Source organism: Globicephala melas, chromosome 20 (assembly GCF_963455315.2).
Source record: "Globicephala melas chromosome 20, mGloMel1.2, whole genome shotgun sequence".
Classification (NCBI taxonomy): domain Eukaryota; kingdom Metazoa; phylum Chordata; class Mammalia; order Artiodactyla; family Delphinidae; genus Globicephala; species Globicephala melas.
In genome coordinates, this window is record NC_083333.1 from 19,621,854 (window position 1) to 19,648,216 (window position 26,363).

The following is a 26,363-nucleotide window of genomic DNA, read 5'->3' on the forward strand; positions in this document are numbered from 1 at the left end:
CCCCGGGAGGCTCAGGATCTGGGAGAGGCACCCACCCCAGCTCCCTCTACCACGGCCCCGTTTGTCCATCTCTGAGGGACGGTGCCGTGCAGGCCTCCCGCGTGGGCACGGCTCACGTTCAAGGGGTCACGAGGGGCCCAGAGGGAAGCACGAGGACTTGGGCTTTCCTAGCGTTTCTCTCACATGATCCCTCCAAGCCACTTGCTGCGCTTTGTGTGGTAAACCTGTTTTATTCTTCGAATCGTGACGCAGAGCAGCGTGGCGGTTCCTGTAGTTACAGAGAACGTTCAGTAAATTGCATAATTACTGTTTCTATTAGTCCGCTTGTAAAGGCCAAAAAGTAACCTTCTGGTGCCAAACGGGGGCTCCTGATTAGAAAACTTACCAGCAGGGCCTCCCCTCCGATCCCGAGGTGGTCCTGACGGTGGGAGGGTGGCCAGAGCCCGCACAGGCTGCGCTGGGGGCTGCCTCCGTGGCCCGCCTCGGTGTCTGTGAGGTTCTTGGAGGGAGGAGGGGTGGGGGGGCCCAGGCGGCCCAGGCGGACAGAAGGCTTTGTCGTTGCCGTGCAGAGCGTCCCGGAGGTGGACCCAGCCACCAGCATGCCCAAGTCCCAGTCGCAGCTGCAGCCGAGGACGAGCAGCGGCTCCTCCTTGGTGCCGCAGGCCCCGGCTCTGAGCGCTGCGGGCCCCATCACGGCCAATTCAGAGCAGGTACGTGCACGCTTAGGGGCCACAGGCCAGCCTGCCGCTGCCCTCGGTCTCCCAGGAGACAGAGGAGGCCTCCCCAGACGGGCCCTGTGAAGGGTGTTGGCGACACGGGTGCAAGTGCCCGGCCCTCCTGAGGGCGCGCTGTCCAGGGCGGTGGTCACTCGAGGTGGGAGGTGGGGGGCTCCGGGCACAGCAGGTGGGCAGTTTGGAGGACGGGGCGGGGCGGGGGCGGGGCTGGCAAGAATCACAGCAGGAGGTGAGGCCAAAAGCCCGGGAGCCAGCGGAGTTGTGAAGGGCCTCGGGTGTCCACAGAGAGGTTTAGACTTATCCTGAGAGAAGGCAGCCTGGGCCAGGGCGGAGCCTGCAGGAAGGACCAAGTCCTGCTGCGTCCCGAGCAACGCCCAGTCTCCCCGAGTTATTTCCTGCGGAGCTAATGCTGCCTCAATGCCAGCCTGGATTCTTTTGGAGGAGTGTGGAGACGAGTCCTTAGACGAATCTATAGAACTTCCATTAGTTAAAAAGTGAGGATTGGTCAGACTTGAAAGAAAATCCATCCACTGTTTCTGTTTTTTAAATTCTCATTTACTATTTGCGACAGTTTCATTATTACGGAGCCTCATTTAGACAGAGGGCTCAAGCGACCGTGTCCGGTTAGCGGAGTGCGCACACTTCTGCTCTGTGGGCCCCGAGGACGGGGCGGCCGGGCAGGTGGTGGCCTGGGATCGGACAGGCCTGGGCGCAGCCCGCTGCTCCTGGTGAGGCTTCAGCCGGGTCGCTTAACCTCGGTCTCCTGTCAGTATACCGGGCGGCGGTCCTTCTCTCCTGCCCACCGGGCGTCATGGGCTGGCTGGGCAGTGGCAGGAAGCCCCCTGGGATCCCCAGAGCAGGGAGGAGGTGGAGGCCGCAGCTGAAACTACCGCTGCCCCTCCTGGGCCCCCGCCACAGCCGGCACCAGGCCTCCCAGGTGGCCCTGGGAAGAGGGAAGGCAGACGCGTTTGCAGTTGGACGGCCACCGAGACCCTCCCCTGATTGGCCGTCTGCGCCCGGGGGGAGCTCGGGAGCGGTTGGAAGGAGGGTCTGGGATGGGCGAGGGGACATGGGCAGGACGAGAGGGGGCTGAATGCGGTGAAGAGAGACAGCAGACCCGACTGGGCAGTGCGGGGTGTGCCCCTGGATGGCCACGGCTGGCCTGTGAGGTCACCTTTGCACAGGTAAGGACACAGGCTCAGAGAGCTGTCCCTGCTGTGGGAGAGGCAGCCCGGGTCCCGGCTCTGGGGAGCTCTGTGGAGCTGGCAGTGGGGACAGGCACCCCTGGATGGGGAGCCGGTGGGGAAGGCACGGCTCAGAGGTCACTGTGCTTGGAGCCTCGATTCCGGGCCAGAGCCTGCAACTGTGAGGTTCCTAGTCGAGGACCCCAGACCTGCAGGGACCTCGGGGGCCACGCTCTCCACCACGTGAAGGAGCAGAAACGGGGCCTGAGAGGCTCACTTCCCCTGCAGGCCCCGCTCGGCCCCCTCCCGCCGCGCTCCAACCCAGCACTGCCCGCGCTTCCTGGGGCTCCCAGCTGCCAGCTGCCGGCGCCCCCCGTGCGCAGACACAGACGGAGCTGGCCCGCGTCCACCTGGTGCAGGCTCACTGACCCCGTCCCCACACTTCCCCCGGCCCCCACAGATCGCCAGGCTGCGGAGCGAACTGGACGTCGTTCGGGGAAACACAAAGGTCATGTCCGAGATGCTAACGGAGATGGTTCCCGGGCAGGAGGACTCGTCCGATCTGGAGCTGCTGCAGGTGAGGGCCTCCGGGCCGGGGGTTGGGCAGGATGCGGTTTGGGGCCCATCCTCTAGAGGGACCGAGTCTGAGGAGGCCCGCGTCCAGCCCACGCATCCCGGAGGCGGTCAGAGGCCAGTCCCAGGTGCTCTCTTCTTTATCCTCCTTAAAAACGTTTTTTCCTCATTGTAAAATGCCAGTTGCAAAATACGTGCCCATTGAAAGAAAAAGGAAGTACAAAGAAGAAAATCGTTTTCTTTAACCCCAGCGTCCGCAGATAAGCACTGTCGGTGTTCTGATGTATTTTCTTTCAGACATTTTTTCCATGTTTATTTCACATGGGGTTGAGATGATATCAGGTGTATGATTTTATGTGTTGCTTTGTTCACCCAACATGACGTCACAAACGTGCAGGGACCGCTAACTGTTCCTGCTCGTGGGAGCCACTTCTGAGACTTCTGGGGTGAAGCTGAGGGTCCCCGGCCAGGGTGGCCCACGTCCTGGCTCCGGAGGCTCTGTGGCTCACTGGCCACCTGCAGGTCTGGGAGCCAGGCGGAAAGAGCTGGCCTGCAGGGTTCCTACCCCAGGTCCGCCATGCCCAGAGCTGGCGCCCAGCTCTCCTGACACCGTCTCAGAGACTCTGGCATCGGTGGGAAGTGGCAGCGGCCCTGCCCGCAGAAGCAGCACCTCCTGGAGGGTGGAGAGGACGCTGTGAAATGTGAGGGTCAGCGGGGAGCACCTCCCACGCCTGCCCCTCGGGGCAGCCGGTCTTGGTCCCCTGAGGGCCACACTGGCTGCTGTCCTCCAGGAGGGCATGCTTCCCGGGTGGCCTGGTCCCAAGCAGCTGCTTGCCGTGCCCCCTTCCAGCCCCTAAGGGGGTGAGGGTGTGGGTGGGGGAGACCTGCCCAGGGTGTGGGCTGTGGTCCCCGCTCTGGAGGATCTCACAGCGGGCAGCCTACCTACCTGGGTCCGGGCCCTCCGGCTGCTCTGGACGCCGAGCAACCAGATCCCGCAGCAGCCCAGCTTCAGGTGTGCCATCAGTGCCGCGTCAGCCTCCATCTGCGGTCTGCGGGGTTCTTCCAGGCGTTACCCCAGGCGCAGGAAACTGAGATCAGTCCAGGAACAGTGCAGGAACTGAGGGGCCTCTCGAGGCAGCTCTGTGCTGTGTCAGCACCAGAATTCTTGCTGACAGGGGTTTGCAGTGGACAGAGCTGAGTTCCTGGTAGCAGGCGCAGCAGAACAAAGCCAGCCCTGCGGACAGCCAGGGCCAAGCAGACAGCACACACCTCTGCGTGTGCGTGTGTGTTTAAACGAGCCCGTCAGCCAAGACAAACAGAACCTGATCTCCTGGCGTCAGCTCAGTTTTCAAAAATAGGTTGCTTCCCATGACGTTTCCCTTCCCTCTGTCTTGTTCCAACTCCAAGCCTGCCGACGTCGCTGCTATCTTATAAGTCAAACAGAGAGGACGGTTCTGGGTGTCGGTGGGAGGCTGTCCTTTCGGCACGAGAGACTCGGGAGCCGGCAGCTCTGTAAGCAGACACGGCCGTCCTGGCCACTGGCCTCACTCCTCGAGCCAGCCGAGCAGGATCTCCCAGGGGTTGGGGCTGCATGTGGGAAAGTGCTACGGTCTGCTTGGAAAGGGATGGGATCAGACTGTGCCCCGGGACCCCTCACTCGAGCTGGAGGGTGGCCAGATTGCTCAGGGCAGAAGCTACCCAGAGCTCAAAGTGGAAATAAATGCATTTGTCACCAGCCCAAGTGTTCATGCCCACAGAAGCTGCTGCGGATTTGAGTGTAAACTGCTGGGAGGAAATGGGAAGAGGGAAATGGGAGGTGTCGGCGAGGGCGCTCCGCTGCAGCCGACCAGCATCCTGGCCGGCTGCGTCCGTCCGGACGGCTTCCTGTGCTTCGCACAGGACTTGCAGGTGTGGCCTCACCCGCGGCTCGCAGCGTGGCAGGAACTCAGGCAGCGTGGGCGAGGGGAGGCGGGACCCCGGAGGGAGCACAGCAGCGTCCCCCTCTGGGCTGGGAGAGACCTGGGAGGCGGCTTGTCCAGCCCCACCCTGTGCTGATTCCCCATGCCGGCAGCATGCCTGGTGCTGCCTTGTTTCTGAACATCCTCAGCGACAGGCTGGGGAGGCACTTCCGCCTCCAAACACATGACCTGGATAGACTTTGGGAAGCGGCACGACAGGGCAGGAAGAGCTGCGGCCTAGGGATCCCCGGCTTCACTCTGGGCCTGGCCGCTGATGAGCCAGGTGACTTAGGGCCTGGAGTAATCTCCCCCCGTTGACCGGCTGGGAAGCGGCTGATTGAAGCCCGTCCACACCGTGCCTGCAGCCCCGGTCTGTCTGCTCCACCCGCTGGAGCAGACACAAGTTCCTCCCTCACGTAGCAGGTCCTTCCATGCTTGCAGGCTGTCGGCCGCCCTCCCTCGGGTGGCCCGGTGGCTCTGAGCAGGGGGCAGCGCTGGGGAACCTGCCGCCTCCGCCTCCCTCCCTCACGGGCTGTCCAGCCACGTCTTCCCTGTCCTGAGACTCTACATCTCTGTCTGCTGGACCTTATGCCCTTGGCTGCGCCTGGGAGTCCGGCCTTGGGAATCTCTAAAGATCCCGATGCCGGCAGCCGTGCCCCCACCGCCCCCAGATCAGCCTCTCCAGCTCTGTCTGCAGTTAGTGATAACGCGTGATTAATCCAGTGACGCCCAGGATGGGCATCCCTCACGGCCATCCCTCAGCTGACGAAGGAGGCCCATCCCACATTGTGTCTTCAAGTAGCAGATGGTTTATCCCCTCTCGCTTCTTGCCTCTCATTTCAACAAAAACCAGGGGGGCCAGGACCATCTTCTCTAGAGAAATCTAGTTTATTCTACGTGTTCAGCTTCATTATTTCCCCCTTTCTCTTCAACAAAGACTGTGTCTCCCTCCTGTCTCCTTTGCAGCTGTAGAAAGCAGATCTTCAGGGCCTTATTCCCTGTGGGTTCAGAGGAGACCCAGAAGATGATTAAAAGATGGTTTTGCAAGGTGGGGAGGAGAATGTCCCTTGAAGAAAAGATACAGGCATTGGGATGAATTAGACAGAAAAGGGACATTTTACAAAGCCTTCTGGTGGATGGAGGGCTTTTGCACCAAGAGCAGTGACCAGCCGCCCTCCCTTCTGTTGAGAACCAGACCCCAGAGGCCAGACTGAGACCGTCTGCATTTAGGAAGTTCCTGTCCCAGCTGTTGGCCACGCGGGAAGGGCAAGCCGGGCAGGCTCTGGCTGTCTGTGGCTCAGGACCAGGAGTAGGTGCCTGTCCGGGTGGTTTGGAGGCAGGTAGGGTCTGCCTGCTGGTGACGGCGTGGAGGGCCCGCAGGCAGCCAGCGGGTGTCTGTGGTGGCACAGATCTTCATGCTCTGGTCCTCCTCTCCCGTGCAATCTCTTCTCGTTTCTTCCTGTTTAATTTTTTTAAGACAGTAACTTAAAAGGTTGAAGCAAGGAGAAGGTGAAACTTTCTCTCTGCAGAGACCCCTGGAGACCCCTGATCCGGGCCGTGTTTAGGCAAAGCTCCGTGGGGGGTCCCTGGGTGCCAACCCAGGCGTAGAGCACGCGAGGCCCTGCCAGCGGGTGGGGGATGTCCTGCCTGCCTCTGCCCCAGCTGAAGGCCACGGGAGCCAGACCCCAGTGCACGGCCTCGGGTCTCATCCTTCCTCCAGGCGAGGCCCCAGAAACCACCTAGCGCTTCCCAAACGTTCTGCAAAGTGATGGAACGCCTCCTCCATGAGTGAAACTCTACAGAGACCTATCAGTGTCCGAACAGATGAGAGCATAGCCACCCTGGCTGCCGTGGTGGTGCCCGGCGCCCCCATCCCACCCTAGGAGGGCCGAGCCCAGGGCACTGGACCCCCAGACAGCTGATGGTCAGGGCTGCTTGTTGCTGCCTTGGCCGCCACACCCAGCAGGGACTGGGCTCTGGGGGGAGATTGAATCCAGCCCTGGCCTCTCCCTGCGGGTGCTACTGGTGCTTCGGGCGTGTGTGCCAGGTGCTTGAGATGCTCCCTGCAGCCTACTGAGGGCTGACGGCGCCTCCGTGAAGCCTCCTCTGGGGGGCTTCGCCCTCTGGGGTGGTTGGGAGCCAGTCTGCACATACTGGAGGTGAAGGGGAGCCCAGGGCGCTCTAGGCAGTCTGGGGCGGCAGTGCGGGCTCAGGGCGTGTTCATAGCGCACAGGGAGTCTTGGCGGGTGAGATGCATGATGATACACAGAGGCTGGGGCATCCTGTCCCAAGTGATAGGGTGGCGTCTGGCACGGTCTGTTGAAGAGAACAAGCAACTGCAGAGAATCACGTTTTTAGATTTTCCAGACGGTTTGTGCAAACCCGTACTCTGCGCACAGCAGAGTGTGCGCTAGGACGCTTGTCCATCAAGAGGCGCCGCCTGGTGGGCGGGGCGGGGGTCCACCTGGCCTCCCGCACACGCCCGGCTTTGTGGACAAGTCTGGGCCCGTGTGGCTTTACAAACGGGCACATGTATTTGCAAAGCAAGTAGAGTGTGAACAAGGGGCACCCGCGGTAGCCAGACCTGTGTCCCCAGGAGCTGCACAGGACCTGCCGCGCCATGCAGCAGCGCGTGGTGGAGCTCATCTCCCGCGTGTGCAACGAGGAGGTCACGGAGGAGCTGCTGCACGTCAACGATGACCTCAACAACGTCTTCCTCCGATACGAGAGGTGGGAGCCGGCGCGGGGGTGGGGGTTGGGGCGTGCAGAGTAGAGGCAGAAAATACTCCTCGGAGATGCTGACCTGTTCCCATGATGGGGAAGTGCTTCTTGTTCTCCTGGGAGCCAGCAGCAGGAGCGTGCCGCAGAGTCAGGCGCTGCCCTTCATGAGCCTCGGGCTGGCCCCTGTGACCCCAGCCCAGGAGGGAGGATGGGGCTCGGGGACCCTGCGCTCCTGCACCTGCTCCTTTGAAGATCCTCTGAATCTGAAAAGGATTAAGGGGGAGAAATCTCTATCAGGGAAAAAAAGATTTCCTCTTGCCCATTTTTAAAAAAAGAGAAAGAGATTTTCCCTTCCTTTGCCGCCGCCAGCATGTGTGGACGCGGAAGCAGGCAGGTGTGAGCGCTGGGGGAGACACGCATTTCCGTTCTTCCAAATCATTTTGGGGTTTGAGGTGACAAACGCGCATATTCTTTTGCCTTCCCAGAGCCGTCCCTCAGGGAGAAAGGTGAGTGATCCAGGCAGTGCTCAGCAAGCAGGGAAGTGGCGAGCGGGCTCCCATCCGTGGCTCTGACGGGGCTGCCCCAGAAAGCGCCTTGGCCTGGCCAGCCTTCTGCTCCTAAGGATGAGGCCTGGGCCCTGGGCCGCTGACTCATGGCCTGATGACCTGGCATCACGCAGGGTCCGGGTGACAGATGCTCGCGTCTGGGCCTTGGAGGGTGATTTTGCTGGGGTTGCCACAGCTCTGGGCTGTGTCTCAGCTTCGACCACGGTGGCAGCGGTGGGTGGCCCTGTGTCCACCCGACAGATGACGAGCCCTCCACAGGAGGAATGGGGGCCCGTCTGGGGCCCCCTGTGCCACGGGAGCGCAGGAACAGAGCCGGGGGCCTCAACTCCCGGCCCCAGAGCCCCGGGTTCCTGCCCTGCGGTGCCAGGGTCTCCACTGTAAACAGGCTGAGCTTTTCACCTGTTAAACCCGTCTCAGCCCTTTCTGGCACAGGGCGACAGCGATCCAGAGGCAAAGCCCGGGGCCGGCAGCCCTGAGGTGCCCTTCCGGCCAGAGAGCCTTTGCTAAGACTGATGGTCAGCAAGGGCGTGGGAAGGTGCTCCCGCAGGAGAACCTCAGGGGGGTCATATTTCTGTCCTTGTCGACCACTGAGGATAAACTGCGTCCCACGGGTGGCCTGACCAGTTGTCCCCCCGGGGATCCCTGCTCACCAGGGGCTGACCCCAGCACATGGGGAGAACAGTGTGGAGCAGGGAATCTCAGCAGATCCCCAGCTGGAGAGGTCTCTTGGCGGCCTCTTAGCCTGTGGCGTCTGGGGCTGCCATGCTGGTCCCCACCTGATAGAGAATGACCTGGGTGCTGGAGAGGAGAGTCTGTCCTCGGCCAGGCTGCGGCCAGCAGGCGGGGGCCCTGGCTCACCGACCCTCCCGCAGCTGCTGGGGCCTGTGCCTGCCCTCCTGCTCCACACGCCTGGCCCTGGGTCCCACCCCTTCCCCTAGCAAGTTAGCCCTTCAGCTCGTCACTCCGCCACAGAGCTGTCCAACAGGGAGGGGCTGCTGTTCTCCTCTGGATCTGGGGCGCCCCCAGGGAAGGTGGCTGGCCCTGGGGTTGCTTATGATGGCCTCCTGCATGTGCTAGCCCGCACCTGCAGTGCCCTTGGGGAAGCTGGGAGGCTGATCCCCACTCGGGGGAGCCCCATGCAGCAGCAGGAAGGGCGAAGTTGTGTGTTGGGGGTTGTCCACTCCCTGGCCCCCCAAATGGGCCCGGTGGTTCTCCTTCCCCAGAGCCTGGGTCTCTGCTGGCCTCCCGGCCCACGGGCCCCGGGAGCTTCCCAGGCCAGTGGGCTTCGCGATGCCGTGTCCCGGGCACTCCCTCTCCTTACTCCACTTTCCTTTCCCCATTAGGTTTGAACGATACAGGTCAGGCCGATCCGTTCAAAATGCCAGTAATGGAGTGAGTATTCCTTCAGAATTCTCGCCTTTCTGGAGGCCGGGAAACCTGGGGTCTCCTGGGGTTAAAATATCCGGGCGATGGGAGAGCAAGCTCTGGTGGGTGGGCTCTGAGGAGGTGCCGGCAGGGCACATCCCTGGCGGGAGGGGGCAAAGAAGCCCCTGGGACCTCGCTGTCCCTTAGATGGGGGAGGGGCAGGGGGTAACTCACAACAGCCCACCCGGGACCCTGGGTGGTGCCTGCCAGCTTTCCCCTCGGGGCCGAGCACATGGGCCGGGGCTCAGCCCACCTCCTGCCCAGCAGGTGCTGAGCGAAGTGACAGAGGACAACCTCATCGACCTGGGCCCGGGGTCTCCAGCCGTGGTGAGCCCGACCGTGGGGGGCACGGTGCCCCCGTCTTCCCTCTCCTCCCAGCTTGCGGGCTTGGGTGAGTGTCCCGGAACTGCCTCCCGCCCCCCCCGCCCCCCGCCGGCCTTGTGGGGGACCCGTGGGACAGCGTGTGCCTGAGTCCTGCTGTGCCATTTCAGCTGAAGGCTTGTTCCCTAAACTTAGAGTTTGAACCCAGCTTGGAAAGCAGGGGTGCGAGGTGGTCCAAGGGACTGGAAGCTGTTGGCTTTTTGAAGAAAGGTGGCTGCTGTGTTGTACGTGGCTTATTCTCTATGGCTGGAGTGATTTCCTTCTCAACGTCAACCAGGCCAAGGGTGGCAAATAGGTGTCAGCTGCTTGGGTGCTTGGCACGTGGGCCCAGGAAGGATGCTGAGGCCACGTCGGGGCTTGGAAGAGTCCATGGCTGATCGGTGACGTCTGCCCTGGGCTTGTCAACAGGAAGGGGTTTGCTCTCCTTGAGCTAATATCAGTGAGAGTGCGCCATCCTCTGAAACCTAAAACAAAAGATGCCATTTTCTCGCAGTTTGTTCAGTTTAATGTGTGTCCGTGACGCTGGATGTCCCACCCGGGCTGGATGAGCCCAGTCTGGGACAGAGGAGGTCACAGTGTTACATTACCACTCAGCACGGCCCTCTCAAAATGCCGTCTTCCACCCTGCGCTCCTGTTTCCTTAGTATTTGTCTTTGTGCCTTCGTCTCATTTCGGTTGAATCAAGCTTTCACTCAGTGCCCTGGCAGTTGCTGTAGTGGCTTCTCGACCTCTCACGTATCCGTAGCCACTGTTTCTCTTTCTCTGCCTTCAGTCTACCCAGCATGTGGCCACCAGGCTTAATACCTAAAATTCAGATTGGATTCCGCTGCCCCTGCTTTAAAAAGCTCTAGTGTTTCCCCATCGACTCCTTTGCTGGCGTGTGACCTCTTCAGCAGCCTCGTCTCTCCGCCGGCACCCTTCCCGCGTCACCCCCTCTGCCCGCCGCCCAGCCCCCCTCCCGCTCCTGTAGCAGTTTCCGGTCCCCTGCCCATATCTCCACCTAATTCTGTGCTGCTGTCTGTCCGCCTACTCTGTGTACCCCCTTGAGGCCGGGAACCGCGCCAGAGTCACTGTGGTCCAGTCAGGGTCGAGCTCTGGCCGTGCGCGCGCCTACGAAGTACTTGTCACATGAGTGACCTTGGCCTGTGGCCTCTGTGACCGGCTCCCAGGGGCGCCTTGGTGCGGGCAGGAGCCTGCACGGCCCGCCTGCTCGCCGCTCGCCCTCATTCGGGAGCGACTTGGGGGGCTCGGGGGCTGTCCTCGCTCCCTTCTGCCCCCGCAGGACTTCAGCCCGCCAGGTGACTTCTTCCCAGGGTCAGGCCCACATTTGCTGTCGCCCACCCCTCCTCTGTTCTGTTGCACAGACCTGGGCACGGAGAGCGTCAGCGGCACCCTGAGCTCGCTCCAGCAGTGTCACCCCCGGGACGGCTTTGACATGTTCGCCCAGACCAGAGGGAGCTCCTCGGCTGAGCAGCGCAAGACGTATGTGGGGACCCTCCCGGGGGCTCTCAGACCCGGCCTGGGCCCGCGGCCAGCACAAAGTGGCCTTTTATTCACTGGGGTCCGGTTGCTGGGACCTGGCGGTAGACACAGCTGTTGAGTGGAGGCCAGCACCCTGAGCCGGGCGGCCATGCGGGTTCCTGCCACCTGCTCCCCTGCTCTCCCTGCCCCCGCGCTGCTGCTGCCTCAGAAACTTCATCTGTAGGAGGAGCTGGGGGCACGGGGTGGGGCAGGCAGGCACCGAGTTGGTTCCCCGCCCCTGGGGTGCAAGCAGCGTCTTTCCCGACAGCGGCTTTGGCCAAGATGAGCCCTGTGGAATTAGGGGAGTTGATTCCAAAACACACAGCCCCCTGCATCTCCCTGGAACCTGCTTTGAGCTTTCTGTTCAGCCTTTGACCACCTCCCCCGGGACCCAGCATCTTGACGCATCCAGCTCTTTGAGTCCCGTACTCAGGACTCAGCAGGTTGACCAGAAGCCCAGGGCCCCAGGCACCTTTTAGCTGCTTTCAAAATGGATACAGCAAAAGAAGTCGGGGAGCAGAAGAAGAAAACCCCGCAATGAGTGACAGACCCTCACCCCAGACCGGGAGACCACCTTCCTTGTCAGATGCCACTGAGGCTGCTGCTTTTTTATTAATATTATTATTTTATTTATTTATTTATTTAGGCTGTGTTGGGTCTTCGTTGATGTGCGCGGACTTTCTCTAGTTGCAGCGAGCGGGGGCTACTCTTCGTTGCGGTGCACGGGTTTCTCGTTGCGGTGCTTCTCTTGTTGTGAAGCACGGGCTCTAGGCGCGCAGGCTCAGTAGCTGTGGCTCGCAGGCTCTAGAGCGCAGGCTCAGTAGTTGTGGCGCACGGGCTTAGTTGCTTCACGGCATGTGGGATCTTCCCGGACCAGGACTCGAACCCATGTTCTCTGCATTGGCAGGAGGATTCTTAACCACTGCGCCAGCAGGGAAGCCAAGGCCGCTGCTTTTAAAATGAGAATTGTGACCCCTTTGCTTGCATCCAGCCTCTCCCTCTAAGCAGTTCCGGGCCCTCTGGCACCCTGTCCTTGAGCTTTACAGATGCCTCTAGTGTTACTTAACAGAGGGAAGGAAATGGAGGTGGTACAGAGTCCCAGACCCCAGAGGGAGCGAGTGGCTGGGCTGGGCTTGAACCCAGGCCTCCTGGCTTCAGCTGCGGCCAGACCACGACCTACATGCCGAGGCCTCTGAGTACTCGTGAGGAAGGTGCCGAAGATGGAGGGTGATTGCAGGTCACCACCCCCCGGTCCCCCGTGACCACTCTGCTTGTGCTGCTTCGTCCCCAGGGCCACCTACGAGGACCCCCAGGCCGTCGGAGTAATTGCTTCTGCGGTAGACGGTCGGAAACAGAACCCCGAAGTGGTAGGTCTCTCGCCCTGTTTTTCTGCCTGGGGGGAAAGCAGGGCCGTCTGGTAAAGCCAGCTGGAGAGTTAGGCAGAGCTGGCGGCACGGAGGGCAGACTGGGGTGAGCCATGTCAGCTCCTGAGTGCCCCCCACCCGTGGGGACGCCCATATCTGGACACCCAGGAGGAGACAGGCCCAGAGAGGCAGAGATGTGCGGAGGGCACTCCACGAGCCACCTTGGGCGGGGCTGCACCCCGGGGAGGTCTGATGGGGAGCCTCTGCTGTCCCCCATGGTGGCTCTAAGCTCTCAGGGCGCAGGGCTCCTGTGGCCAGAGAGGGTCTCTCCCCAAAGGTTGCAGTGCCCTGGGGTGGGCGGCTCTCTGACAGAAGGGAAATGGAGGCCTGGGCCTGTCCCTGCAGGCCTGCCCTCAGAAGGTGGCTGGTGGGGCTGGCTTGGGGAGGGGGCTGGAGTGGGGGAGCAGCGCTGAGGGCAGAGGTGCTCGGAGGTGAAGGAGGGGCTTCTGTGATTTCTGGGAGATCGCAGTGCCCGGAAGGAAAAGGTTTGTGCCTCCATGCTTCTCGTGAGGTGGTTCCCTTCTCGCCTGAGAAATGTGTGTGGCCACGAGCGATGAGTGTGTGTGTTGGGGGGGGTGGCGTTGGGGGGACAGTGGCCCCAGAACAGCCGCCCCCTGGCCCGCCCCATCCCGGGCTACAAAGGGGCAGCTTGTTGAGGGCCGTGCGTCCCTCTGCACCAGCCACCAGGGGGCGCAGAAGAGCCACCCAGGCTGCGGCTCTCAGTGCCCCGCCCCCCGCAGAACCCCTGAGGCCGGGACTGTGCCGTGGCCCAGTGGTCCTGTTGCTGAGGACGGCCCCCACCCCAACTCAGGGCACCAGGGAGCCAGTAAGGCCGGCCCATCCTCCTGGCCCAGCTGGCCAGGCCGGCCCGGTCAGCTCTCCACTCTGCCTCCAGGGCCTGCCCCGCCAAGGCCAGGAGTGCCCTTCTGCCACTGCCTCTGCCAGTGCCCGGGGTCCAAGCACAGGAATGCAGCCAGCTCCCTGCCTTTCACCCGGGGTGCCTGGCCTGCCTCCTGTTTTCAACATTTCCACCTGCAGCAGGCAGGCTGCTCCTCGTGTGCCCTGCTCGATGGGGTGATGCAGGGAGCAGGGTTCGTGTGGGCCGTGTGTGTGTGTGTGTGTGTGTGTGTGTGTGCGCGCGCGCGCGCCTGTCTGTGGGTGTGTCTTTGTATCTGTGCACACACACTTATATGCATCTTCAGGCCTGTACTTCGGGTCATGGTGTTCCATATCCTAAACAGTGCTGCCCTGGAAATGAAACCTGGGCCATGGGAGAAATTGAGAACACGGTAACGGAGAAAAAACTGTGTAGCCACACCTTCACGGTACAGCCACACCAGTAGTTCTAACTTTAAATACTTTCATCATTTAGAAAAGGCAATATCCCCAAATTCATCATTCACATTAAGAGTTTGGAAAAAGAACGCCACAGGTGACTGAGGAGGAAAAAGATAATGAAAGTAGAGATGATTGTGCAAAAGCTGATTCTGTGAAGCCACCCCTCAGTGACCCTGAGAGCCTAGGCGGAGGGCAGCCCCGGCCGGCCTTCTGCGGCCCCAGGGCCGTGGGAACAGGGGTTCAAGTGCGTGTTACCCTCTTGGGGTGCCTGTTACTAAACGCCTCTTCTTTTATCCAGGAGGTAAGGGCATGTTTGGGGGGTGGGCCGCTGGGTCCCAGCTCCTCAGGTGACGGGGCACCAGCTCTGACAGTGGCTTTTCTGTTTCCATGACATGTGCTATTGGCTTCTTTACCACGGGTCTTGCTGTGACTTTCCTTTCTGGGACTTTTCTGTCCTCGGCCCAGAAGAGAGGTAAAGGTGGGGACTCTGACCTGGAGCCCATAGACAGCTGGCTCATAGCCCAAGGAATGGTGAGAGGTCACCAGCCGCGCTGAGCCCCTCGTCCCCCCACCACCACCACCCTCGGCGCTTCCCTCTGTCTTCTCGCGGGTGCCCAGTCTTCCCCTCCTGTCTGTCTCCTTAAGCTGCAGACTTCCAGCCCCAGAAACTCCATCTCTGGTTTTCTGTGGAGGTCCGGGCGTTTGCAGGAGTGAGGGGAGGGCCCTTTCCCTCCTTCTACCGTTTCTGGAGCTCTGGGCAGTATTCACTTTTCCAGGATGAGCACAAGTTACTGTGGCCTCTGCTTGGGAGGGGATGTTTCTGAGAGGACAGGCTCAAAGCATCTGACTGGGCAGAGAATGCCGCCCAGCCTGTGAATGTGGCAGTCTAGGCCGATGGGGTTTCGTCCTGTAATTGTTTGTGCCCACTGTGCCCCCGGAAGGATCTGAGACCTCCTAAAGAAACACAAACGCTACTGGAACGGAATAAGAAGATGTGGGGATCATACACGCAGTCAGCCTCAGGAAGTAGGGTGTCCATGGCTCCAAGACCCGGCAGGATCCCTCCTGCCTCGTGATCAGGTGGCCCCGAGTCTGTGCACAGAGAGGTCACTTGCTGCAGGCTGCCTGCGGTGCAGGGACGATTTCACCTCTGAGACCGGGGTCTGTGCATGGTGGAGCCTGAGCGGGAGACCTAGACACACCAGGAGGAAGCCGAACTGACCCCTTGGGGCCGGGCCAGCCTGGGGCCAGGGGAGGGCTCTTCAGGCTGGGCCAGCATGCCCGAGCCTGCGGGCAGCACAGGGTCACCTGCCTAAGCAAGTGCGACTAGCTCTCGAGGACACGGGCCAAAGGGCTGTCAGAGCCGGGGGCCAGGGTGTCTGCCCGCCCAGCTGGGAGCTGGCGACCCAGCACAGCCGCACTCGGGGGGCCGTCTCCCTCCACCTGCCGGCAGCCCGTCCTGCTTGCTGCACCGGACCCCAAGGCCGTTCTTAGGGACATGGGCTAGCCCGGCCCCTTGTTTGCTTCTGTGGGGACAAGCCGGGGCTCTGGCCCACACGTGCGGGTGGCCTTAGAGCAGCACTCCTGGAGACCACGTCCACTCCACTGTCCAAATTGGGAGGATCCAGCTGTGTGTCCTTGTGCCTATTAGTCCTGCAAAAAATGATACTGCCCACACAGCCGCCCCGCGTGTGGCTTGGTAGCCGGTGGTGGCACCCACCCCTGCCCGGCCCCACCTAGAGCTCCAGTCTCCGACTTCAGAAACAAGCCCGACTAACAGCTAACCCTGTGTCTCACCTGCCCGACTGCAGTGTTTTGTTTTGTTTTCTTTTAAACAGCGTATATTAATTGCTTTGCCTCATTTCCCATAGCATAGAAACCCTGAGTCTTTCCAAACCTGCCAAGTACAAATTCTTTACTTGGAAACTTTTTGTACTATTGAGCGAGACCAAAGGGCCTGTAGACTGAGCCTCAGGTTGGGGAGGTGGCAGGAGGACTGTCGGGGGGCAAGAGCCCCTGGAAGCACTGCACCCGAGCGCAGCACTTGGTCCGGCGCGTTGGAAGTGGTGCTGGTTTCCTTGCGGGGAGGCGTGTCGGGCATCCAGGTCCAGCACCAGGCCCGTTACCGTGGAGGAGAGCCCCAAGAACCTTCTCGAGCAGCCTGCCCGGGGACGGCGGTGCTCTTGCCTCTCCCGGCGGCGGTCGGAGGCCTGTCACCCACACGCAGGGTGCAGCCAGGATAGGTGAAAGAGTAGGAGTCGCAGCAGGAACCCAAAGAGGTTAGAGAAAAGTCTGCCGCTGCCCAGGCCCAGGCTTGGGGCGGGGCCCCCTACGCAGACCGGGCAGTGCCTTTCCCCTTTGAGCCGGTGACCCTCCCGCCCACACGCAGGGCTGCCCGTCTGAGCCCAGGCTGGCCCACCCCTGCCACGTCCACGGCTGCCCTCCGCATCCAGCGCCTCAGCCAGCCAGCCCCGTCCGGCCGTCCTCGGAGCTAGGGAGTTTGGGCGGCCGGTCTGTATCCAAGGGTGTACCGACACGCGCTCCCTTTATTTTTTTCTCGTTGCATGTTTCCCTTTCTGTCTCCTTCCTCCAACTCACACTCTGGCAGCCCCCTTGCCCGGGAGGTGCTCACCCCAGGGCGTGTGAGAGCCCAGGTCGCTCAGGGTGAGAACGCTGAGGCCTCTCTGGCCTGGGGATGTGCCCGCAGCTGGAGCGGTGACAGAGCAGCTCCTGTTTGCAGGGCAGCGCAAGTGTCTACTGTGTCTGAAGCACCTGGTTTTGGGGCAGCTTTGCCGCGCTCCTGGCGCCGTGCTCCCCCATCGATTCCCAGGCAGGCGGCTCGTGAGCCCAGGCTGCATCCAGCCTGGCAGGGCGGCCCATCCCCCCGTCACGTGAGCTATCCTGTCACCCACACCCGACTCCACGTGATGCATGCCCTCGGCCAGCGCCTCTCAGTCAGGGCTCAGGCCCCACGGCTCCGGCATCCCTGGGTTTCTGAGTTAGAAACGGAAGCACCCGACTAGAACTGAAGGGCTCTGGGGTCGTGAGTGGCGGAAGACGTCACCCCATTTCACAGACGAGGCTGAGGCCCCAGACCTGGGGCTTCTTGGGGCCCCGGAGGTGGGGCGCTCCTGGAAGGGAGCAAGTCCACCCCTGACTTGTGGGTGGCAGGCTTGTTTTGAGGGGTGAGGAGCTTCTCATGTGTCAGTGTTTATTTTCTGAGCGTGCTGGCTCTCAAGATCGGTCCAGAGGAGAAAACTGAGGCGCTATCCCTGCCCCCGAGGGACCAATTCTGAACAGTAACAAAAAAGTTACGAGCAAAACCTGAAGGCCTAAGGCGCATGACAACTTAGTGTCTTTTTTCAAGCTTTGCGACCCGAGGAATCCCCACTCCTCCTGGGCGGGCCGAGGCTGGTGGGTTGGCGGGTTTCTCCCTGGAGACACACTGACTTCCCACGCTTGGTCCTGGGGATTTGGCGGTGTGGCACGAGTCCTCCCCGAGGCTGGGCGTCCTGGCTTAGAAGCATCATGATAACGAAAATTGGCATCTCCTGTCATGGGAACGTGTCGGGCAGAAGCCCCGTCAGCAGGCGTAAGACTGGCCGGTCGCACCCTGGACGCCACTGGTCCCTGCTCCGTGGGGAGGGAAGTCGGCTCCAGGTGCTGCCAGCAGCCCCTTGGCGTCCTGCCCGGAGGGAGGACCATGTGTTCCTTGTCACCATGAGTCATTTCAGGGTGGTTTGAACTCCTTGGTATTTTTTCATTTCAACATTCTTAAGTCCCCAGTAGGTCAAAGAAATTAAATGGCAACATAGACAGAATCTCCCTCATCTGATCGAGGTTGGCCTGAGCCGCTCTGAGACACATGTGGAAGCCAGAGGAGGGTCTGCCGGCCCAGCTGTGTGACGTTGGGGTGAACCCAGCTACAGACACAGTGCCCGCAGTTTTTCTAGAAATAGCGAGCTTGTGAGTGAGTTCTAGGAGGTACCTCCCAGACCCAGCCAAGGTGAGGATGCAGGTCACCTCAGTCAAGGGCCATCCTCTCGTTTATCTAGTCTGGGAGCCAACATTTCATTAACGTGGCTTCGAAGGGGTTAAAGGTTCCTTTTCCTTCTTATCATAGGATCATTTGATTATGTCTGACAGCAGCTTAAGTATTTCTAGCCACATAGATTTTCAGGCCCTTGGCATGGGTGGCCCAGGCGTGGACAGGGCCCAGGCACCAGAGGGGTGCCCTCCTTTGCTCGGGACCCTGGTCCCCCTTCCCAACCGCTCCCCTGCTCCCCCCGTCCCCCCCCCCGACTCCCCTGCTTTCAGTTGCACTTCTTTTCTTTGTTGCTGGGGCCACAGACAGCCATTGGAAGCTGGGAGGAAAGGGTGGGATGGGAGGAGGCTGCGGCATTCAGGCCGCTTCCTGATTTTTCCACCAAAGGGACACAAAGACAACCAAAGCCTGCGGTCCCTTTTGTCATTAAAGCCCTTGCTTTGGCCTGTGTCTGCTGGTGGAGGAATGTGCCGGGCTGCTGTGGGCCAGGCCACACCCAGGCCTGGGTGCCCTTCCCACTCAGAAATGCCCCAGGACACCATCCTTTCAGTGAGCGAGCCTGGACCACCTGCCCCCTGCCCCGCCCTGGGCGGACGGCCACATGGCCTCCCCGTCCTGTCGGGGCCGGGACTGTCGCAGGCGGAGGGGCTCCACACCGGCCTGCAGGCCGGCGCCCCAGGGCTGAGAGGCAGACACGCTAGTCAAAAAGTTATCCACTGAAGAACGCGTACTGCGCCTCCCTCCCCACCGCGTCCCGTCCCGTCCCGTCGCTAGCCCTGCTTCCTAGAGCTGCTGCTTCCCTCACCTGCCGTTTCCCACGTGGCTGCCTGCGTGCCCGCCCGCCTGCTGCGCCAACGTGTTCTGCTCTGTGTACGTCTGGCTCCGTCGGGCTGCTTGGGTTGACGTGTCCGCTGTTCTGTCTCCCCTGCCTGGCCGCGGGCTGCCTGGCCGCTGCCTGCCGCTTCCATAGATCCCCGTGGTGCAGCCGTCTGTCATGGACGACATTGAGGTGTGGCTCAGGACCGACCTGGTGAGACTCGACTTTTCTATCTCGTGTGGGGAGTGGCGAGGCCCAGGCGCCTCTGAGGACAGGAGGCCTGGGGGCCGGCGCGGGGCCGCTCCCTGGGGAGGTGGAGGAGGGGAGGCTGGGCAGGCGCCCCCCGGGGTCCGCACCTGCTCAGCGGGCCACGCCGCCCCCAAGACGCACACTGACTTTTCCCAGTTACTGCGGTTTCAGGTGTGTGTGTGCTTGGGTTCTTTTGGTTTGGGGTTTTTGTACGCTTTTTAATTTACATTTTTATTTATTTATTTTTTGGTTTTCATTTTTTTCTTTTAATTGTGAAATATACCCAGAGACATTTTTTTCTTTTAATTGTGAAATTTACACAGACATGAGTTGGTGTTTGTTTTTTAATTCACTCTCATCCCCCTTCCCCAGCATCTCCTGGTATCTTGGATTTAATGGTTCCAGGGACCATTGTCTTTATCCCCAGAGATGGGCAGGAAGGTTAGGACATCGTGCAGCTGGCAAGGGCAGCCGGTCCGAGAGGGGAGGGCTGTGCTGGCTGGTCCCCCGCTGCCCCCGCCAAGCACTCTCACCACCACCCCCAGCCCCCCACCCCCGGGGCTGGTGAAGAAATGCACCCTGGGAGGGGAGGTGTTTGTCCATGGTCATGGCTGGTGGGACTCTCCCCATGACCTGAGGACAACTCGTCCTTGCTTCTCGCTGCCTCCCCTCAGGACACCCCCCCACCTAGGACGGCAGACCTCAGCCCCCAGGACGGGCCTCCTGCCGCTCCGGGCCAGCCCCCAACCCCCCCACCAAAGCCGGGCTTCCCGGAGACTCGGGTGCCATGCCAGGGGAGGAGGGGCCCCCCCATTACGCCTTTCCCAGGGAATGCCCGGAAAGCAACAGCTCCCATCGCAGAGCAGGCAGGCCGGGGCCCCCACCTCACGGGGGGCACCCGCGCTCGAGGGCCAGGGACCTCCCAGCCAGTCGCGCAGCAGGTCAGGGGCAGAGCCAGGAAGGAAGCCCGGGCCGTGTCTGCTTCCCCATCACTGTGCAGAGTTCCCAGTGGCCCCCACGTTCCGCACAGAATTGACCCCCCAGAGCCTCCCCAGTGACAGCATCGGGGCGCAGGAGGACGCTGCCAGAGCGCCGCAGGGTCCGGCCCCGTGCTTCCAGGCCTCACGCGGTTCCCAGCTGCTGGCGTGGCCGTGACCTCCCAGCGCCCTGTGGCTGCCCGCGAGGGGACGCCCAGCGGAGGAGCGCCCGGGGCCCTGGCTGCCTGAGGCCCAGCCTCCTCCTGGCCGCCCTGCAGTCCTGCCCCGCGGCTCAGCCGGAGAACGAACCTGCACCTTTTAGAATTTTTGCTTTCTGACCCTTCTGGGGGATCAAAACCTAGAACCTACTATGTTTGTTTTTACTTTTTAAAAACAAAGTTTCTGCGTCTCTGATAAGACGAGAGCAGTGCTTTGCTCTTACAGAACTTGGGGGGACAGGAAGTAGGAAGTTTTGCTCGGGTGCCGCCCTGGGGTGGCCGAGGGCGGGGAGCGGCAGCAGGGTGGGCGGGTCCTAATGCCCTCTCTCTGCTCTCCCACAGAAGGGCGACGACCTGGAGGAGGGTGTCACGAGCGAAGGTAGGCCTGCCCCCCACAACCCGCTGCTGCTGTGTCCGCCCCAGGCTCTGGGAGCCCCCCCGCCCTCCGCCATGCCGCCTGGGCGGGCCTCCCCTGCGGGCTCCTGGGCTGTGTCCCACCCAGGCCTTGTGCTGATGAGGGAGGTGCTGCAGCTGGTGAACAGTAGGCACAGTTGCCTGCACTGCTGACCAGTTTGCCCCCGCCAGATGCTCAGTGCAGCTGAAGCAAGACACATGCCATGCAGTCAGCAGGGCACGCAGGGAACCCCTGGGCCTGGCACCCTGTGGCCGCACAGCTGGGCCCCTCTGCAGGCACAGAGCCCTGCTTGGTGGGTGTGGGGGCGGTTTCCCTGCCAAGTTCAAGGAGGAACTCTCCCCTCCAGCTCCCCCTGCCCTGCCTTCTATGCTGATCTGCATGATGGAAAAGCTCCAAGTCAGTGGTGGGGCAGGAATCCTAACTGGCACCCCCCAGCCCCCCACGCCCCCACCCCGCCGGCTTGTGGCAGGCTTCCCGCTTGCCCTGGTGATGGCGGAGGAGGAAAGGGGGCGGTGCTCTGTGGGGAGCAGGTGGGCGTGGCTGTTGGAGCCTCAATACAGCTGAGCCCTTACCAGTCCCGGCCGGCCTTGTTTTGTGTTGTAGAGTTCGATAAATTCCTTGAAGAAAGGGCCAAAGCTGCCGAAATGGTTCCCAACCTCCCCTCTCCCCCAGCGGAGGCTCCGGCCCCGGCCTCAAATCCCTCCAGCCGGAAGAAGCCGGAGCAGTCGGAGGACGCCCTCTTTGCCCTGTGAGCTGTCCTGTGGTTGGGCCCCCCCACGGCAGGTCACCTCTAGCTCCCCCCATCCACACCAGGCACTGGCCACTCTTCCCATCCCCAGCCCTCACCTGGTCCTGCGCTGCTGTGTCTCCATGGAAACGCCACTGTGTTTGCTCCCAGGCCTCCCGCTAGTCAGGACCAGCTTTAGCCACCCTCTCTGTGGGCGGCGGGACAGCGTTGCTGTAGCCACAGCCCCTCAACTTCTGCTCTTCCTGCCCACCAGCTCCCTCTGCCTGTTCCTTCCCAGGAAGAGCCCACAGCTGGTCCAGCACCGGGCAGGGCAGTCCCTTTGGGTCTGGTCCTGAGCGGTTCCTCTGGTCACCTGCACACAGAGAAGGGGCTCAGGCCCCAGCCCCTTGCCCGGCGTGCCCCTGCCCAGCTCAGCGGGCCTCTCCTGCCCTCCCGTGACCCCCTGTGCCCCAGAGAGGGCAGGTCTGCACCTGCGGGCTTGGTCGCCCTCCTGGACCGTTGCTGCCTGATGAGTGTCGGCACCTTAGAAGGCTCTGTGGATGCCCACGGGTGGTGTCTCTCACCCGCCATCTGCTTGACCCTTTCTTCATACTCAGCTGCTCGCCCAGACCCACGTCCAAGCTGGCTCAGCAGCCGAGCCTGGGACCAAGGGCTCCCCCGCGGGCCTGCATGCTCCTGGTGTGGGCAGAGCCATGGGCTGTCAGGAGGGCAGCTCGCAGCCCTGGCCGGTCAGCTCTTGCAGAGATAACTCTACTGTCTCCAAGCTGCCCCTGTGCACCACGGGCCCTGTGGCCGCCCCACCTGTGGGGGGGCCTGCACAGTGCGGGCTGGCTCTGGCCAGCTGGGGAGAGCTCTGCACGTTGGTGAATGTGCTTCGGCCTGGTCTGCGGCAGCCTCCACGCCTCCGCCTCCAGGGCCCAGCAGCAGGCAGTGTTGCACCCCAGGCGAGATCCCAGTGGCCGAAGGCCCCTGCACTCTACTGGGCGGGGCCTCAGCCTCCCCTGCAGACTGTCCTGAAGCCTGACCTCCTCCCACCCCAGACCCGGCGCCCAACCAACCTAGGAGGGGCTGGTGACACCCACTCCTGTCTTGGGTCCTTGCTGGTATCTCGGGCCATGGGCAGGGCACTAGCCGCTCGGCCCAAGCCCGGTCCAGCCTGAGCCGCCCTGTGCTGTGGCCCAGAAGAGCGAACACACTGCTGCCGCGGCTTCCACCAGCCTGTGAGCCCTGGTCCAGATCAGCGTTCCAGCACGCGCGGCCTGGGCGTCGGGGCAAGGCCTGGCAGGGCCACCTGGTGGGCCTGGCCCGCGGTGTGGTCAGCCCTTCCCACCTGGCAGCCCAAGCAGGGAGAAGAGGCTGGGCCTGACACAGGCCGGGATCAGTGCCGCCGTGGGCTCCAGCGGGAGCGTTTAGGACGGGACTGGAGGGCTGTGCGGGGCACCAGCAGGAGCAGGTGTGGGGGAAAGCGGGGTGCTGCCCGTCTGGGACCCACACCCAGCCTGGCACCCTCACCCAGCTTGGCACCCTGCAGCTTCCTCTGGAGAGGAGGCCTGGGGTCCGGCTGGGGCTGTCACACTCCAGTTCCTCAGAGGGCTCTCAGGAAGTCCCCACCACAGAGCTGGGCCAGCCTGCCTGCACCCCGCCCAGCCCCGACCCTCAGACAGCTGCACCCCTCTCCTCGGCGTTTCCAAGGGCGAGGCCCCGAGGCCAGCGTGGATGCTGAGCGTGTGAAGTTGGCCGACTTGAGCTGCACAGAAGGTGGCTGGGTGGCCTGGTTGTCCCTGGCGACCCTAGCTGGTATCCCCGGGCCTTGGGCGCAGCCTGGGGAGCGTGTCTGTGTGGGGGCGGGGGACAGTGGGCCTCGGGTGGCCAGTCCAACGGGAGCTGCAGCAGCCAGGCCCAGCGTCCGCTGAGGGAGGAGCCGGCCTTCCACCCGGTGAAGCAGGGAGCCCAGGGGTCTCCCGATGGAGGGTGAAGTGGAGACGTACCTGCCCAGGGAGGCCCCGCAAAGCCGCCCCCCAGCCCCAGCTGCTCAGCCAGGCACAGCTGAGAGAGGTGGGGCCGCCGGGGCGGCGGGTTGTGGTGGCCTCGCTGGCCGTCCCAGCTGGAGCTGACCCTCTGCTCGCCCATCAGGTCACAGCAGCCTGCCCCAGCCGTAGGCCGTCCTGGGAAGCAGGTGCCCGGGGCGGTGCTGCTCTACCCTTCCTGTCCTGAGCCCTAGGCGCCCTGGGCCCCTCCCACTGGCTCCCTTCCGCCTGGGGGGCACGGCGCTAGGGAAGGGAAGCTGGCCAGAGCCTTCCGCCCTGGGGAGTGGGACCCCCCCGAGCCAGCAGCCTCTCCACCAGTGTTAGACATCACAGATACAGTATGTACTTAATTACACTACATTATTGCTGGGATTCCTTATAAGCACTAATTATACCTGATTATAGGTTAAAATATTTATTTTGTCAAGATATTTTCTTGGGGATGTGTGTAACCTTTTCTGTGTTGTGTGCTGAGATGTGAAAACTAACCCTCTGCTCCTGCCTTTCTGGCCAGTGGGCAGCAGCTAATGGCACTAAGTGCAGTGCGACCCGGGCACCGGCGGGCCTTTGGCCAGCCTGCCCCAGAGAGGCCTCTGCCCGGGACCCCCAGGCACCGTGCAGGCCGACCGGCCCAGGGGACACGTGAGCAACTGGCTTATCAGCACGCGCGGGACAAGGGCCGCAGAGCTGCAGCGGCTCGTTGCTGGCCGGGCCAGAGGGCAAGGTGGCCGTCTGTCTTCCTGTCTCTCTGTCAGCCCCCTCAGTGTGAGCGACCGTGCTGTCTGCCCTGGGCCACGCTGCCTTGGCTCGCTGCCCTCCCCCTCCTTACCCAGGGTCCAGGGCAAGGGGCCTGGGGAGGCGTGAGGCCTGGGCCTTCCCTCAAGGCCCCAGTGGGGAGAGGGGACCGGTGGCAGCAGGTGCCCAGACTCGGCTCTTCCCGTCCCTTCCTGCTGCCACAGCCCCGCTTGCCTCCGCACGCTTCTAACTCAGTCCAGCCCAGCCTTCCGGAGGGTCCGAGGGGGCTGTGGGCTGGCGAAGGGGAAGCACCGTGGAGGGCGGCGGTGCTCTGCACTGGCTGCCGCCAGGTCCGGGCCCCTCCCCCGTCCCCGACGTGGGCAGAGCCGGCTTCGCCACCCGGGCTGAGCGTGTGCACCCAGAAGACGCCCGGGGGCCCCCGCCTCTCCCAGTGCCCTGCTCCAGCCTGTGCTGTCCCTGGGGCACCCTGGGAACAGCTGTCAACCCCGGAGTCTCGCTGCGTCTCTCCAGGCACTCCTGGAGGAAGGGGGGGGTGGGGGGGATATTTATTTCCTCGAGTTTGCACTTGACTTGTGAGGGTTCTCAGGTTTGTTGTCCGGCGTCCCCCAGCCTGGCGGTCCGTCTAGAGGGGAGTCAGCGACACCAGAGCGTCTGTCCACCCACTGGCTCTCCTTCCAGACATGTCTGTCTAGTTTGGGATCTTGCATGTAAAATACTCCACAATAAACAAACAGACTGTTGCTGTGTGATCTCTGTCAAGTCGGCGGTGACTGTCCGGAGGGCCAGCCAGATCCGACCACCTGCTTTCTCTAGGCAGCGGCGGAGTGGGCCCTGCTGGAGGGAGCAGGCAGGGAAGCTCGCCACCACACGCGGCCCCGGGCCTCGAGCAGCCCCTACCCTGGAAGGCCCCTCCCACCCCTTGCCTGTCCCTGCTTGGCCACCCTGGGGCACCGCCTGCTTTGGGGCTTTCGGTTGGAGCGGCTGTAAACCCGCCACAGCCTGCCTGACAGCTCAGACCAGGGGCCGGGGTTCTTCCTCCATCTCTTACCGGGTCCCAGGAGCATCCAGGCCTGAGCCACCTCCTCAGCGCCCTCCGCTGGGCTCCCCGAGCGTGGCTGGCTGCTGGATTGGAGAGCCACTCCTCCCCTTTTCTGGGACAGCTTCACCCATTTAAAGTGTATGATTAGGGACTTCCCTGGTGGCACAGTGATTAAGAATCTGCCTGCCAATGCAGGGGACACGGGTTGGAGCCCTGGTCCGGGAAGATTCCACATGCCGCGGAGCAACGAAGCCCGTGCGCCACAACTACTGAGCCTGCGCTCTAGAGCCCGTGAGCTGCAACTACTGAGTCTGTGTGCCACAACTACTGAAGCCCTCGTGCCACAACTGCTGAGCCCACAAGCCACAACTACTGAGCCCACGTGTCACAACTACTGAAGCCCTTGCACCTAGCGCCCGTGCTCTGCAACAAGAGAAGCCATCGCCATGAGAAGCCCGCACACCGCAACAAAGAGTAGCCCCCACTCGCCACAACCAGAGAAAAGCCCACGTGCAGCAATGAAGACCCAACGCAGCCAGTAAATAAATAAATTAATTAATTAATAAAATAAAATAAAATAGAAAAGCCACCGCCATGAGAAGCCCGCGCACCGCAGCAAAGAGTAGCCCCCTGCTCGCCACAACCAGAGAAAAGCCTGCGTGCACCAACGAAGACCCAACGCAGCCAATAAATAAATAAATAAATAAAATAAATAAGAGAAGCCACCGCCATGAGAAGCCCGTGCACTGCAACGAAGAGTAGCCCGCCCCCGCTCGCCACAACCAGAGAAAAGCCCGCATGCAGCAGCGAAGGCCCAACGCAGCCAAAAATAAATAAATTTATAAAAAAAATAAAATAATAAAGTATGATCAGGTAGTTTTTAGCACATTCAGAGTTGTGCGACCCTCACCACAATTTTAGAGCATCTTCATCACCCCCAAAAGAACCCCCTACTCTTTAGCAGTTACCCCCCTCAGCCCCCTATCCCTTTTAAAAAGGGTTCGCGTCTCCTCTCCTGTGCTGGGAGCTGGGCACTGCTGCAGGCGGTGGTCCTCTGGGAAGCAGGCCTCTCCCTGAGGCTCAGGGGCCGTGGGGGGCCTATGCCTTCTCCAGGTGGCTTAGGGGAGGTGGGGAGCCCTTTAATCCCTTCACCTCCCAGGGTTCAAGGATGCATCTCAAGTGGGATGGACTCATCAAGCCCCCAGGTGAGCCTGGAATAAGTGCGGAGACATCTGCCCGCGTCTCAT

At 62.0% G+C, this 26,363-nt stretch overlaps 1 protein-coding gene across 6 annotated transcripts in view; it reads left to right on the forward strand.

Moving 5' to 3' along the window:
• Positions 1–24,817, forward strand: part of TOM1L2 (target of myb1 like 2 membrane trafficking protein) — an 82,514-nt gene extending 57,697 nt beyond the window's left edge. For 2 of the 6 annotated variants that reach the window (XM_060291138.1, XM_060291140.1), the window contains 11 exons: positions 570–710; positions 2,379–2,495; positions 7,046–7,179; positions 9,080–9,128; positions 9,429–9,552; positions 10,907–11,024; positions 12,355–12,430; positions 14,291–14,356; positions 18,841–18,900; positions 20,474–20,510; positions 21,150–24,817. In XM_060291138.1, the coding sequence (XP_060147121.1) occupies positions 570–710; positions 2,379–2,495; positions 7,046–7,179; positions 9,080–9,128; positions 9,429–9,552; positions 10,907–11,024; positions 12,355–12,430; positions 14,291–14,356; positions 18,841–18,900; positions 20,474–20,510; positions 21,150–21,298 (1,071 nt within the window). In that variant the 3' untranslated portion in view covers positions 21,299–24,817. Of the gene's footprint in view, positions 1–569; positions 711–2,378; positions 2,496–7,045; positions 7,180–9,079; positions 9,129–9,428; positions 9,553–10,906; positions 11,025–12,354; positions 12,431–14,290; positions 14,357–18,840; positions 20,433–20,473; positions 20,511–21,149 lie in introns of those variants that run through there. The other 4 variants (XM_060291139.1, XM_030861185.2, XM_030861186.2 and 1 more) reach the window with 4 other exon arrangements.
• Positions 24,818–26,363: the final 1,546 nt, after the last annotated feature.